The following is a 15,453-nucleotide window of genomic DNA, read 5'->3' on the forward strand; positions in this document are numbered from 1 at the left end:
ATACACAGGACTCGCACATCTCTGACAATGATTCCATAGGCTTTGTGAGGCACTCACTTGGCGAGAAAGACCTAATCGTAAGCTGACCTACTGTTTATGGTAACTATCACACACAGTGCTTAAGAACTGAGTCTTAATCCTCATCACTCCACATCTGTGACTCTGTGTTCTCCCCCAATTAGCACTCTTCTCCTTTGCTTAACCTGACGCTTCTCCAAACCACTTCGCCTCATTTCCTTAATGAGCCAGTTTGCAAGCGGGGCACACTCGCAGAGGCCTTGCCGTATCCAAACACAGACGCCAATACATACGCCGACTAGAAGCACCCAGCAGACGCCACACGGTCCCCACCTGCCGTCAATTTCCAGGAAACGGAGAAAGGCACGTCCGACTTGCGGACCATATCAATATATTCTATAAAGGGGAGGGACGGAGGGAGGGGAGGGAAGGAGGGTGGCCCGCCTCACAGTCTTCTTTAGCACACCTCGTAAAGCTAAATGATAGTTGAAGTGGATGAGACGTCATGGTGTTTGTGTGAGTCTGTGTGCGTGTGTGTGCGCATGTGGAGGGGTGTTAGGAGGAAAAGTGAGTTGTTAAAATGATGGCAGGGAGTCGTAAAGAAACGAGATGTGGATCTACGGCATTTTTGTGACATGGGCTTGTTTAGTTTGCTTGTCTGTGAGGGGTGTAAAAGTTTATACACTCTCTGTTCAAACACCAAGTTGTTGTGATGAGACTAGAGTTACAATGATTGATTGATTAATCGACAACTCTGCGATGGTTACGTTAATTCATTCAATCCTGAGACATTTCTTTTCAGAGTTCAGACATTCATCTACATTTGCTAATATTTTAGCTAAATTCTCAGGTTTTAGGGTAAAAATGGGTGTTAAAATGTCTGGTATTGAATGAGTTAATTGCAATTTCTTTTTGTTTTTTTAAATGAGCAGTTTCAAATTTAAAAATGCTCAAATCATTAGGATTTCAGCTTCTCAAAAGTAAATAATCTCAAAATGTGTGTAGTCCTACATGAAAACAGAAATAACAAAAATATGTTGAATTATGACCAGAAGAATAATCACAATTATTTTGGTCAATATTTAAATCACAATTATTAATCATGATTATTCATCGTGTTTGGGCAATCATGTCTGTTTTATGCCCTTGTTTTTAAACAAGCAGTATATACAGTAAACAAGGCTTCAAGGCTTGATACTTACAAAGAATAATAATAAATTAAAATAAATAAATACTAATTACGGCAAAAACACACAGGGCAACACAGCTAACTTACTTGCTGAGTGTAAACCAATGAAAAATGAAGCCTACTTAAAAACAAGCACATTATATACTTATACCGAACGTCAATCAATTAGCAGTCAAAATCATTTTTGGTCATTTCAAACCAAATTTTTTCCAATTTCTTGCCGATATGATTTTTCAAAATGCATCTCTATTGACAGCTAGCACTGTATATATTAAGAATCAGGTGAGAAACTCATTGTCATTACACACTGGTAAATGTGTACACAACGTGTGGCACAAACATCATTGAGCCTGTGTTCTTGTGTCACTTCATCTCATAAATCAAAGTAATTGGGGACAGATTTGTCAAAATATCTCTAGTGAGGAATGTCAATGTCAACACTGCCGTCCAATGTTTATAATTATAACTACAAGCACTGTTCACTGGTGTCAGCTACCCTCCATAAAAAAAAACGAGAAAAAAAAACGCAATTGACCAAAATGTTATTCTTTATTCATTACTATTTTTAAAAGACCAGAATTCTCGTCCATGGCACTGAAAGAGTTATGCGCTTCAGATTTTGTCCGAACACTAACTGCTATTTAGAACTGTTTCCCTTTGAGACTCTCTTGTGATTAAGGGCTATATGAATTAATTGAACTTTACTTGGCTACCTCACCAAGCATCCAGTGAGATTCTTTGTGTGCTGCTGTACTACTATCCAAGCTCATCCGAATGTTAGTCAAACGGGAGGATCTTTTCTTGGGCGCGTTAAAATATGCATGATGTGGTTAAGAGTGGAAAGGTCGACAACAGTTGAGATCCTCCGCTGGGGTGGTAAACAGATGCAACGCACCGTGGTCGAGCCTTTGACACGCAAAAGCACACGGTTGTTGACACGCAGGCATGTCGGGGAGTTGCTGAGAGGATCAATAGAACAGAGTGTTTGTGCGCCTCTTGTCTTTTCCTCTCTTCAAATCCTTATTATTTTCTACCGAACAAAGCGGCATGGCGCCAAAGAGGCTGGAATTAAAACAGGATCGCATTTAATTTAGGTAAGAATAATAATAAAAAAAAAAAAAGGTATGCTATCTGAGCTTTGGGTACTATAGCTGTCAGCAGCATATGCACACGTGCGTCCCAGAAGGAAATACAATGCCGAGTGAGTCCGACTCACCGGCACCCCACGAGCAAGAGCTTGGATGATATGCAGATGAAACAGACACAAGGCGGTGACAGAATGACAAGCCGACAAGAAGCAGCGAGAACATGTAAAAGGACAAAATGCTTTCTTCCGGGCTCGGGAGTGTCTCATTTTTTCTCATTAGGAGCTCCGTGGATAAAAGGAGGCCTGATAGGCATGTATTTCTCTCCCTCACTCCGCCTCTTTCCTCTCCCACTGTGCACGCGCCACCTAATTAATTACACCTTATCATCATATTGCTATAACAACCACTGGCGGCTAATTAACAGCGCGCCTCCGTCGTGACCCCCGTATTCAAGGGCTGTGCAAGTGTTTGTGTGAAAGAGCGGGATCCAAAAAACACCCAGCAGCAGACTGGAAGCGGAGAAGACAGCGGCGCTAGGACAAAAAACAATGTCGAAATGAGGAGCTCTTTGAAGTGACAGACATAGATAACGTGGGGGGATGCTTATAAGCTATAGATGGAGCTCCGCCTCTCTACGCCACGCTGGACTGCATGGAGCCAGAGAGACTAGCTGAGAGCCCCAACTAGGGGGTGTCACACCCCGGACGCGTCACTTCCAATCCCGCCTGAGCCTGCCTGATCCAGGCCAGATTGCAATGCCAGGCTCCTATGGCCCCAAACGCTCTCATACTGATTTTATCATAGACCAGAAAGGCGGGGGGAATTGTCGAAGTGAAGCAAAGCCTAGAAAAACACACAGAGCCAGCACAAGCTGAAAACCGCCTCGACCACATTAAACACCCTCATGGCTCAGCTGAGAGAGAGGGAAATGAAGAGCGAGAAACAGGGTGCGCTGGAGCCATAATTTGCTTAGTGGATGTGATTGGATTAGTGCTGGGGTCATATTATTACTCACCCGCGTCTCACACACACAAACGCACACACACATCTCACGAAGTGCAGAGCCACAGTCTAAGCAATAATAGTGTTTGACTGCGCTTAAGCAGAATGACGTACATTTATTTTCAGTGTCTGCTCGAGGAGAAAGAAGGGTAAAAGAATAAAGCGGAATAAAAACAGAAGTGGTGTATGGGATGAATTTGAAGGCCAAACTTTTCATTTAGTCGCACAAATTAAAACACACAACAAGCCTTTTGCAAAGAAGCAAAGGTTTTTTATTTTAAATAGTAATAAAAATAATAAATAATAAAATTCTTGTTAAACACGTTTTTCATGGGGGGTAGCTGACATTCGTGACTAATGCTTCCCTGCCAATTGAGCACTGTAGTGCTAACTGTGACCATTGGATAGCAGTGTTTCTACTCTTACAGATATTACCTACATGCAATTCAAAGTAAGGAATGGAAATCAATCTTTCATATGATATCACCCATATTTTCATAGCACACATGATTCTGTTGGCCTTGAAAAATGAGTGAAAATGCTAAATATACTGGCCCTCTAGTGGTTTCCTTTTCCCATAACACTTGGCACTAAAAGAGTTCATTTGAAAAGAGAAATGTGCTGTTCCTGTCAAGGCATTAAAACGCTGACACCAGCAAAACACCTTGTTAAAATTGCACACACCCAATGAAGTGCCTTCACAAACCCCCAACTGAGAACTACTGATTTAGAGGACTGGTGCATATTTTAGTAGTTTGACTTTTTGACCTATATTTTCATCTTGACATTGAGCTTGCGTATCATGTGGCCTTAACTCATAGAATGTAATCGATTACATATTCGCAAAAGCAGGAGTCTCCAATCATCGCTCCACGTATCAGTACCGATCATGGTCCGTGGGCACAGAGCTGCGCAGGCCGGACCCAAAATAAATATTTCTGTGTTATGTTTTATCTGAGCCTAAAAGATATTCTATTTTCAAAAACCTTTCTATTTTTAAAACTGACCAGATTCTCCTGGATTCATTTCAATCACTTGAGCGGCAAAACTTCACCCACAAAGTAGCAAAATGACATAAATGGAAAATTTAATTGGGAAGAAGAAAAGGCCAGTGAAGAGACCGGAGAAGAGCCTACAATTTTAAAAAGAATACTTTTAACAGGCAATACTAGGGGGACTACTTATGCTGTAAACACTTTGAGCATTACTTTTTGTAGGATCCGCAGATTGACAGGAGTTAAAGCGGCATTTTCTGCAGTGACCGCAACAAAACCAACAATGGAGTCAACTCGCTATAAGGAGCACACTTCAGTTATCATTGTTTCCCATCACTCCTAGCTGGGCACGGCTTGTGAAGATAAACAAACTCAGGTCTCCCATTAATTTGCCGTTAACGATGAGTTCAAATTTTATGTGCACGTTATATTAGTTTTGTGTTGTATCAGTATATTATTTTGTTATCGACATGGTTGGGATTGCACTTAATGAGTTTGACTGTAAAGCAATTAAAAAGGAAAATAGGAAGAAAGAGTGAGAGTGAAAAAGAATCAAGCTCCAGTGATCTACCAACAGAGTAGAAAGGCCATGTTCGCTGTCAACCGTTAACATGGCCACAGCTGAATTATTAAAAGCACAGTCACCTTGTGTGTGTATGTGTGTGAGTGTGTAAAACAGTGGACTGCGAAGAATAGGCCAGAGAGTTTCTATACAGAATAAGCTCAGTGTTGCCATCATGTGGCTGCTTCAAAAAAAAAAAAAAAAAAAAACCCTGGTGCTGATAAAAGCTGCATGGTACAAATTCATGCCCACGGTGTCCTGTGTGTTTATAAGCACACTTATTTTGAGCATGCTTAATAAAGACAAACGGAAAAAGACCTCTTTAATGTGGGTGATGCATACATCCTGTAAGATGCTTAATAGTTAGCAGACGCTTTGCTCTTGGGCTCCCCCTACAGGCACAGTTTAGTTTCAATTTAAGCCACATAGGTAGAATCAACAACAGTCTCATGTGGGAATGTCCGGATCACTTTTTTTTTAGTGTGTCAAGTCAGCTGATTTTGAGGACCTGCTGATAACATTGGAGGAAAAACAGTGTGTTTAAATTGTCTTTTGTTGTTGTTTTTATCAAAATCATTACAACATGCGACAGTAAAACATTTAAATCTTTTTTTGTCTTGGGGAGTGGTCTATAAATTCCTCAAGGGTATTACATCGGTTGTGTTAACCGCAGAGCTTGTCTACGATTTCCATATAAAAATATTCCCATATTACAGACATTATTATTGTTACAGTACATGATGCTAGCTTTGCATGATTAAAACCATAACTTTCTCCCACTAGCTGTGTTTATTTTAGCTTTTTTTTTTTTTTGTGATGCTGCGTGATATCAACCTCATATATACCGGGTAAATCAAAATAAATATCATCCTCCTTCCCCGTTTGAACTTATCTGGTCCAGTTTCCAACAATGTGACCAGAATCGGAACATTTATAGTGGCATGCATTTTTAACCCTTAAAACATCTGTGTTATCTGGTATTGGAGAGTAGAGGTCATTTTAGTGTGCAGTAAAGTTTGCGACTCACAACGGAGTTCGCAAAAAAGACAGATGTGCTGTCTGGTTCACCAGTATCACTGAAATGGGTGATCCAAGGTTACCATGGCAACAGTAGAGACGCTATTCTCCCCATTGCAAACAACCGTATAATCCAGATTATGGAGATGATCTTGATTATGTGCCATATTGTTACTGTCCACAGTAACGAAAGTCATATGATATAGGTTGTAATCAAGAGGATGGTTTCCTTTTGCCTCTCTTATGGAAACCAGAGAAGCAAAAAAAAAACTTGAGAGATTAAACCAAGCATTTCGATTTGAAGAGCATGAAAGGTAAGAAAAAGCAAATAGGAGAAAATGAAAGGATGAGAGTGGAGTAGTAGTGGTGGGGGAGGGCGGGTGGGGGGGGGGGGGGGGTGAAGAGCGTTAACAAGAGCATATGACAGTACGACCAGTGCCTTCCCCTGACAGGCTTTATTACAGTGCCACCTGCAGAGAGACAGCAAAAAGCACTTAGCCACAGCCGACAGAAGAGGAACGAGAGGTAGGGTGTATATGCATGGAAGGGATAATTGACATTGCAGGGTATGAAAGCAAAGAAGAGAGAAGATACCAGCATGATGGATTGAAAACAATCACATATTCCTTATTTGATTACAGATTTAAGACTCAAAATTAATTCATCATATAATAAAGGTTTCCATTGGGTAACTCAGACTCATGAGTAACACTTATCGGAACTTGTGAAAAAAAGGCATTGTGAGTCAATACTGTCTTGAAGTGTCTTTGGTGCCTAAATGTTTTTGATTTTAAATGCTCTCCCTCATAATACCTTTGATTTTTGGAAGCTTCGTGGACAGCAAATCTAATCCTGCTCGGACACCTGTTTCCTGTGGCCTGCGAGGTCAAAGTTGAGCGTCTAGAGGTCTTTACTAAGTGGTCATCCCTGGTTTGCTGCGAGAACCTGATCTCACTGCTTAACACTAGGCTGTGACCTCACACTGAGAATATAGTCTCCTAATCCCTATGTGTGTGTATATAATCTATATTCATTGAGTTAAACAGCTGAATTCCGGTCCTGCTTTATTCATTCACTGTCATTGTTTGGTGCAATTTATGCAGGCCATGAGGAGGAAATAATTAAGGAGATGAAACGAAGAGAGGTTCATTACTTCCTGAATGGTGGCGGTTCACATCTATTAGTGCTTTGTCCTGCTGATGTATTTGCTGATGAGTTTGAGCCAAGTAATGACGTGCTCTGCTGGCTGTGAATCTATAGGTCTCTCCCTAAATGTGCTGCTGCTGGCTCATAGGTTGTGGATGGAAAACCACAGTCACTAAATCAAATCCATCCGCAGGAAAGAGAAGCGACTGAGTGAAGCGGGGATTGTGGCGGTGAACGTGAGGAGGGCGAGGGGTCTTTTTCTCAGCCAGTTGGAGAGTGGAATGTGTTGGAGAGTGGACAAATCAAGCGGGAGTGACTGCACAATGAGGTCAGTGTGACCAGAAGAGGCTGACTCACAAGCAGACAAACAAACACTTTAACCTGCGCGGGCACGCACGCGAGCTCACACGCGCGCACACACAACTCTACACGCACACAGCGAACGATTGTGTAAGGCCGTGACCCCGTGCCCACCCTGAGGGCGGCTAATAACTGTGGCATGGTGCCAAACCCACTGTCTCCTGACTAATTCCCGCCCCCTATGGCCGCCAGAACTGGCGCCACTCTGCAGAACAGGCCTCCGATTCTCAAAAAAAGTCCTGTGATCATTGCTGAATTACTCAAAAACGATGGCTAAAAAAAACAGCCGTCGTCTGTGGTTGATCCAGAGACCCCTGAAGAAAAGATGTTATGGAACCAGAAAGAGGAATGCGGCAAATTTAGGGTTTCATTATGAATAAATAGAAAAGGATTCAAATGTAACTAAAGACTTTTGCTTTTCCAGTCACAAGGAAGACGGCAGTTCTCTAAATGTTCTGCCCACTAATTCTATGCTGTCTCCACAAATCGGGTGCCATTATCATGAAATAAATAATGCGTTCAGTGATCTAATACAAAATCTAGTTTTATGTCCTGCTTGGTCTAAACACCAATGTGGTCCTATTTATGAAGGCACAATGCAGTTAATTGCTTGATTAAAAATTCACATGTGAAATCAAGTATGAAATAAAGACTAAGTATGAAAAGGACAACAAAAGAACAGCTTATTTTCCTCCAATGTTGTTTTTTGTTCAATGGTAAATTTGGTTGAATTATTTGGGAAGTTATACCTCTATAATGTTACACTACTAAGTGTATTAGTGACAAACTGAAATATTGTCATATGGGAAGCAGAATTGGGATCCGGAAACAGACAGGACAGGAAGCATTTTACCCAAAAACCAAATGTAACCATGGCAATCATCGGAAACTAAACTCTGAAACTAGAATCTTAAAAAAAAAAAAAAAAAAAAAAGGAAGAAAACTTCACATAACAGCTTGACAGCTTGACTTGATGTTGTTCCACATGTCACTCAAAAGCTAGTGTTTAAATATTGCCAGACAGCGATCTTATATGAAACAATAAAACATACTAAAGTGCAACAGCAAATGCATGGTAACTGATACATTAAGGAACACAACAGCAAAAATAGAATGCTATGTGATATGTAAGCCAATAAATACATATAAATGAGAAAAGGTGAGAAATACGCGACCATTATGTCAAAGATGACAAATAGATGACCTTAGCAATTGCATAGCAACTGATATCACAGCAGCTATATTTGCATGCACAGTCTAAAAAGAAAACAACAAAAAAAAACGTAAAACCGAATAGATTCAATTAAAATTAAATTAATCCTACTAATAACGAGGATTTTGAAGGTTTCCGCTTTCCTCACTATGACTTGAATTGACAGCTGGGTTTAACCCTAATTCTGCTTGTTGGTACCTTGCCAAGGCACTCTACCTATGTACACACATTTTTTATCGGCTGTGTGGGAACCGCAAGAAGCTTGATAGTCTCTTAGGAGGTTCACCCCACCCTCTGCAGTGGGTGGGACACAAGAGAATAAAACAGATGCAGAAGAGGGGGTGTGAGCAAGCAGTGGCATCCTTCCTCAGGGTTGTCACTTGTCACCCTGTAGTCTGCCCAATCATCATTTTATATCAGACAGAAGGTTTTCCTTGTGACATGCTCTCAATGGGCACGGTGTGTTAATCTCAGATAAAGGAACTGGAGTCCTCCTCCTAAAAGCCAAATATCATGAAGTACATCCCCAACCTGCTGGTGCTCAATACACCCACGGTGGGTAATTGCAATTGTATTGAATTGGCCAGCAGCCAGAGTAGAAACATTGCCAAGCCCAGCTGCGATGTTGTCATCACAGTACACTGAAAGCCTCATCTTGTAATAATTACATCTGCAGTTTGTGTAATGCAGAGACAAACACATGTCAAGGACACACAAACAGGAACAAAGTGGAACCTCTAAATTAGCAAAAACCCTTTGTTGCAGCTCTTTTATTGGATCACTTCTGTGGCCAGTGAGTGCAATTTGCAGGGGTGACCAGAAATTAAATGCACACAAGCACAACCAGACACCATAAGGGGTACATCCTCTGCTCATGTGTGTGAACAGGCTCTTTTTTCCACCTGAGCAGACAATGGGATGTGCCATGTCAACGTAAGCCACAATACAAGCAACATGATGGCGAGTACTTAAATAACTCATGAAAAGGCAGCTCTCAAGCCCCATGAGACCATCGGGAGTCATGTTGAGTTCTAGACTTCCACGTGCACATCTGGGTTGGTGCTGTGGCCTTTGTCACAACTCCTTAACCGAGTGTCAGAGACCAAATTGTGGTTGAGATGGCGGGTCAGCATGTGAGTGTGTGCGGATTGAGTTTGTAGAGCGGGTGTGAAGGCTGTCTGTAAACGACCGGGGGGCCCTCATGGCTAAACAGAAAATAGCCTGAGAGAAAAAAAGGGAGGAAGCCTGAGTTGGCAGGGATGTTGATCTAGAGAGGCAGATACGGAAGTGATAAACAAGAGTGCTGGGATGGAGCGATAAAGAGAAAGGTGGTTGGTGAAATAATTAAATCTACATTACAAAAGAAGAAAAGGATGAAGCAAACCTGGCGATAAGGAATAGTACAGGAAAAAACATAAAAAGGAGACAACGGTGCTTTTTTTCAGACACACAGAGCCTGCGATAGCCTCCCTCAGGGCACACTCACACTTTTTCAGGCCAAGCTCCTGCTTTAGTATGAACTCTCATCTCTTATGTTCTATTCAACAGTACTTCATATTTGTAACGGCATTTCAGCGACTTTCCAGTGAAGCAGTAAAGCAAGCAAATTAAGCTTCAAGCATAAACCAAATAAAACAGATTCAATGAGAGAGAAGCTAGAGGAAAGTAAAACTGCAAAAGCATGGTTGCAGGCAAATGCAATTTGTTTGACTGATTTTCCTCCAATCATTTATGATACAAGGGTTTATAAAACACAACATAATCTATGAGATTTGGAGCATAGCGAGCGTATGATGACTCACTTTGAAAGATGAGAAGCTACCAGCTCATTTGTCTCAAAATGAAATCAAACCTTTGCCCTGCACAATCAAATCAGAATAAGCTATCAATTAATAAATTAGTAACCTGATGATGAACTGCATGTATCACTCAGACAATGGTCAATTATCATCATACAATAATTGTTACCTGCAGCTTGGGCAGGCACAGAAATGCCCTAACTTCTAACATAACTGAAAAATTATGGGTTTAAAACCAAACCACCGTTTTCTTAATTTTTGGAATTTATGAGTGCATGACTCACTGGAACATGGGCGGTCAACCGGCTCGGATGTCTCTGGCTCTGAAGTCACAGGGTGAGAGGTTTGGCCACTTGCAGTTTGGCAGCTTTTCAAGTTTTCCTTCTCGCCGGCTTTGCTTGACTCCTCTATTACAGTGTAAGCCTGAAAGAAAGGAAGAGGATTTAAGTTTTGACTAGTAGCTGCCACACAATGATTACGATATTTTCAAATGCATTAACCAAAAATTAAGGGGTGAAACGAGTCAAAGAAATGTGAGTACCTCGGTCGAAAAATACAATGTATGTAAAACACAACAAAAATGCAGTGACAAGTCCAGCTTGAAAATAAACCTGAGGTTACCAAGTAATGTAATGACACAAATGTTTTGGTCCGCTTCTATTTTGAAGTTGTCCCAGGCAGTGTGTTGTAGTGTAACAGCGTTACTAATTTCTAGACTGTAACTGTTCCTCCAGATTCCTGATCCAAAATACACAGTGCTGTTCCGAAATCACGTCCAATCACCAATTCAGGGTGCTAACAAACAATCTAATTAAGCTGACATTCACATTAACATTTGACACCTTGTTGCAGTGTTTACCGTTGGGCTCCCATTGAGCTGTATTAGCTACAAGATGGCAGCGCTAAAGTACCGGTGTGACGTAAATTACTCTGCACACTTTGATGCTGATGGCCTGACAGTTGCCGTTGTGACTGATCACATTTTAACAAACCACTGTGACTTTAATGTGCATTTCAAGCAAGCAAATTAGTCTCACAGGGAAACTTTAGGGGGAGAGATTTGGAGGGAGAAAAGAGAAAAAAGTAAAAATAAATAAATAAATAAATAACATTAATTTATCAACTAAATCACTATTCTAGAGAAAAAAACAATGCAGACGGTTAGGTATGGGACTGACTGCCATTGGATTACCAAAGCAAATCTGTCAAGTATCTTGATGAAATTAAATGCTCATTTTGCAATTTAAATAAATGAACACAGCATTAAGTATTATTGGTTGTTATTATACTATATGATCATCAAGCCCATTATTGGTGAGGTGTTGACATCTCCACAATTAAAGACTGTTAAAAAGAGGGAAAAGGTAGTACCGGAAGTAGCCTTCCTATTAATTACAGACAATGTCAAAAAGCAGGTGCAATCAAAATGTAAAGAGCAGCTCTGACAGCTTCATTCTGTTTGAATGTGCTCTGCTCCACTCCACAGCTGAGAGGAAGGAGCCTACGATGTGACCATGAGCAGCAGAGGGTGGCTGTCTGAAAGGAAGGACTTTAAAGAAGCCTCTGTCAGGGAGACAGTAAGGTAGCTGTGAAGGAGGCTGAGACAAAGGTGCATCCTGAGACTATAAAGTGAGCATATCACCCAGCTGGAGACAGACACACAAAATCACAAAACAAAGGAAAGCGGCAAAGACTGATAAGACTCATAACCCTCTGCAACACATAAATATACATCTATACAGTATATATGAATCTTTTGGAGTAGCCGAGATTTCTACATACTGTAAATCTGCCAATGCCAACAATGAGTCCAGGCCCTGAAGTATCAAAGCAGCCCCAAACCATTATGTCCCCTACACCATATTTCACTAGATAAGGTGCGCCCTCCACCCCTGCCAAGAAGGAGCAGTGATTTATGCCTCTTCTAGGGAGTGGAAAAAGTGCCAAACTTTCTCCATATAAAGGGAAGATGTTATTTGATGAAATTGAAAGGTTGTATAGACACCTTGTAGTACTTCTTAATCTAGGTATTATTATCTAGGCCTAATTTACATGAGGCAATATTTCTTGAGAATAAATAAGTAAAAGCTAGTTGTTGCTTTTGTGATTGGAAGTGCAGTCTGCAATCAATGGGCATCTGATTAGCTCGATGCTAAAAGAGGTTAGCTCTCGGAACAGAAGTTAGCCTATTGATTCACATGTGTTTTTCAAAGATCAGATTGCATTTTATATTCAGGATGGACCAGTGTTGGCCACCAATAGTTTAATTTCTACGCTGTGCACATGGCAATAAATACTTTGTGAGGAAGACAACATCAAATCACACACCAAGGCCATGATGCAAAGCCCATGTTCAAAATAAACACACATAATAATACCCAGTACATGGACGGAGAACGTTTACATTTTGCGGTTGGCTTTCTTAACTGTGTTAACAGAGTGGCTATCTTGAGTCCTGGTTACATCGTGGCAACCAACATTACCACACCATTGTTTAAAAAAAAAAAAAAAACAACATTCAATTGCTAATTAAAGAACCCACTTTTCAATTACGCAGGCATCACATGATACGGCACCATTCTCCAGTGTTATTGCTAGCTGCTAACTATTTGCATGTGGTTCATTCAAATGTCGTCAGACATTTCCAAATCCAAAAATTTCACCAATGCATAAAAGTTAATACCTGCAAATGTCTAAATGTGGGCCTTCAATCAATCTATGTGAAATTACCTTGATATACAACTTAAATGACAAGATGAACCTTTTATTTTGATTAAGTTTACAGTACCTTTTCAAATATCTGGGCTTCTGTCTTCCATTCTAGTAGCTGGTTGTGTCAAAGAATGGAAAAAATACAAAACCTCCATTTAACAAGCCTTTAACAAGAATAATATACAGAACCAAAGTATGCAGTTTTCTTTCATTTTCGTCAATTATTCACAGACCAGTGCAGACGGTAATGCTTGTAAGGTTACACACCGTTTCTAAGGCAATTAGCTGCCAGGAGACGATGTGTGAAAAAAAAAGGCACTATTTGGTAGGGCTTGGTGAGGACTGAACTGAACTTTCAAAAGAAATGTTCATCGATCAGTAGATTCATTTTACAGAAGCAGACAAATGGCTGCCTTCCAAAAGAAAAAAATGGTGTGCAGAATATACAATTTCTGTGAAACGTCAAAACAGATGGTTGAACATAGCACAGAATAGTGGCCCTTAAAGATGAAGCAGAGATGCCAAGCTAAACCTTATGCCATTTTTCCTATTGTTCTCGCATGACTCATTGTCGGCCATCACACTTGTTATTTACTGTGTGTCATGCTGGACAACAGGAGTGTCTTGTAGGCAGGGAGGACATGAACGCTTCAGTTTTGATGGGACATCATTAAAAGGTCTGATTCGCAATTGTGTGTTGTTGAGTGCGCACTCATGTTGAGTCATAGTGGAAGGGGGGATATAAGAGATGCGAAGCGCGAGTCAGGAGGTGAAATGAGAAATATCAATTGAGGTAGTGTTAATTAAGGTTAATTCCACTGTTGAGCAATATCTCCTCTAATTGGCAAGGAGGACTCTGCCACTACAGGAGCATGTTGAACCACAAAGAGAGTCGGGAGGCGGCTTTCAGTGCTCGATGAGTCAGATCATATTTGTCCTTGAGTACCAATAAGCACTGGTAAGCCTACAGACTTGCACAGATATTGATCATGTCTATCCTTCGATGCCTGTCAATCGAGACAGGCAAACAAGATCAGTTTGTCCCAAGTCATTCCTTACCTGAAGCAAAAGCAAAAGTCAAAACAGAACTTTGTAAAGGAAAGGTTTCTATCAATAACTAAATTGTTATAAATTTCTTAAGGATACGTCGTCTTTCTCGGTGAGGTACCATGGTACTTTTTTACTACAGGCACATTGATTGACAATTTATGGTAGTGTCCCAAATTAAGTGACCAGTGACAAGTGTCTGTAAATACCCCCTGACATTGTGACTTGATCCTACCCGACGTGAGCACATCCCCATTGTCCACACCAGGGACAAGCGTTTTCTTCAGAGCTGAGCTAATCGATAGCTGGTTGCCGTGCAGCATCTGCTGTGCGACAATTGCAACATTAATTGACGGGAACAGACACACGTGTTTGTGTGTGTGTGTGCGTGTGTGTGTGTGTGTGTCACCGGCAGGGGTGAAGCATCTACAAACACTGGCAAAGGTCTAAACAGGAAATACACTTGAGGAAGTCAATACGTTAGTCAGCAAGGGTGTAAGGGAGATCAATGGTAAGTCGAGTTGTCAGCTGGTGCATCACAGAGGGGGATGTGGGTATACACAGAATGCTCCCGGCTGAGTTGCCGCTGGAAGCTCCATTAGCTAAACCTTCACAGTCTATTGTAAGACAATACGAGAGCTGTTTCGCAAATTTAAAGCAAAGTGAAATCTTTACAACATATCAAATGCACCTTTACTGGTCCATTCCAATAAGACTGGAATATGAACCACCAGATTTTATCCATCTCAGGATATAGCCATTTTGCCAACTGGTGTACACTGACATTGCCATTACAGTTGCTCAGGGATAAGAAAATCACGACTCACCATGGCACACATGGAAGATCTTTCTGCTAAGCAATTAATGTATTTTGACTTCCTTAAAGAGTTAACAGAACCGCAACATTGATGCTAATTTTGCTAGCCAACTACAGTGTTTTGCATTGAGTATTAAGCTAGCAGCCATGTGTAAGTAATGTTTTGATTAAATCCTCATTGTGTACTTCTTGTTTGATGTCTAACCATCAAATGACAGAACTGCTCGAAGCTAGCATTTGGTCTCTTTTTAAAATATGACTTCACTACATGCTGCTTTATGTGAAAACTGCAATCACCATTTAGCACTTGGAGGCATAGAATAAAAAAAGTCAGCCGAGGAATGGATTGGAAAAATAAAAAGCCAGCCTGGTCTTTCATAAGATTGAAGGTAGCAGCATAATTATATTTGCAAGAGCAAAATTTAGTTACAACTCTTGTACTAATCATGTGTACAAATTGCCCACTGAGTTTAAAACATGCCAGCATT

At 40.8% G+C, this 15,453-nt stretch overlaps 1 protein-coding gene across 1 annotated transcript in view; it reads right to left on the minus strand.

The window, feature by feature from the left end:
• Nucleotides 1-15,453, minus strand: part of gse1b (Gse1 coiled-coil protein b) — a 162,456-nt gene that overhangs the window by 105,674 nt on the left and 41,329 nt on the right. Inside the window, exon 2 of the mRNA XM_088412295.1 lies at nt 10,674-10,812. Coding sequence (XP_088268421.1) covers nt 10,674-10,812 — 139 coding nt within the window. The remainder of the gene's footprint in view (nt 1-10,673; nt 10,813-15,453) is intronic.

Source organism: Hippichthys cyanospilos, chromosome 4 (genome assembly GCF_059441005.1).
Source record: "Hippichthys cyanospilos isolate Australia breed blue-spotted pipefish chromosome 4, RoL_Hcya_1.0, whole genome shotgun sequence".
Classification (NCBI taxonomy): Eukaryota; Metazoa; Chordata; class Actinopteri; order Syngnathiformes; family Syngnathidae; genus Hippichthys; species Hippichthys cyanospilos.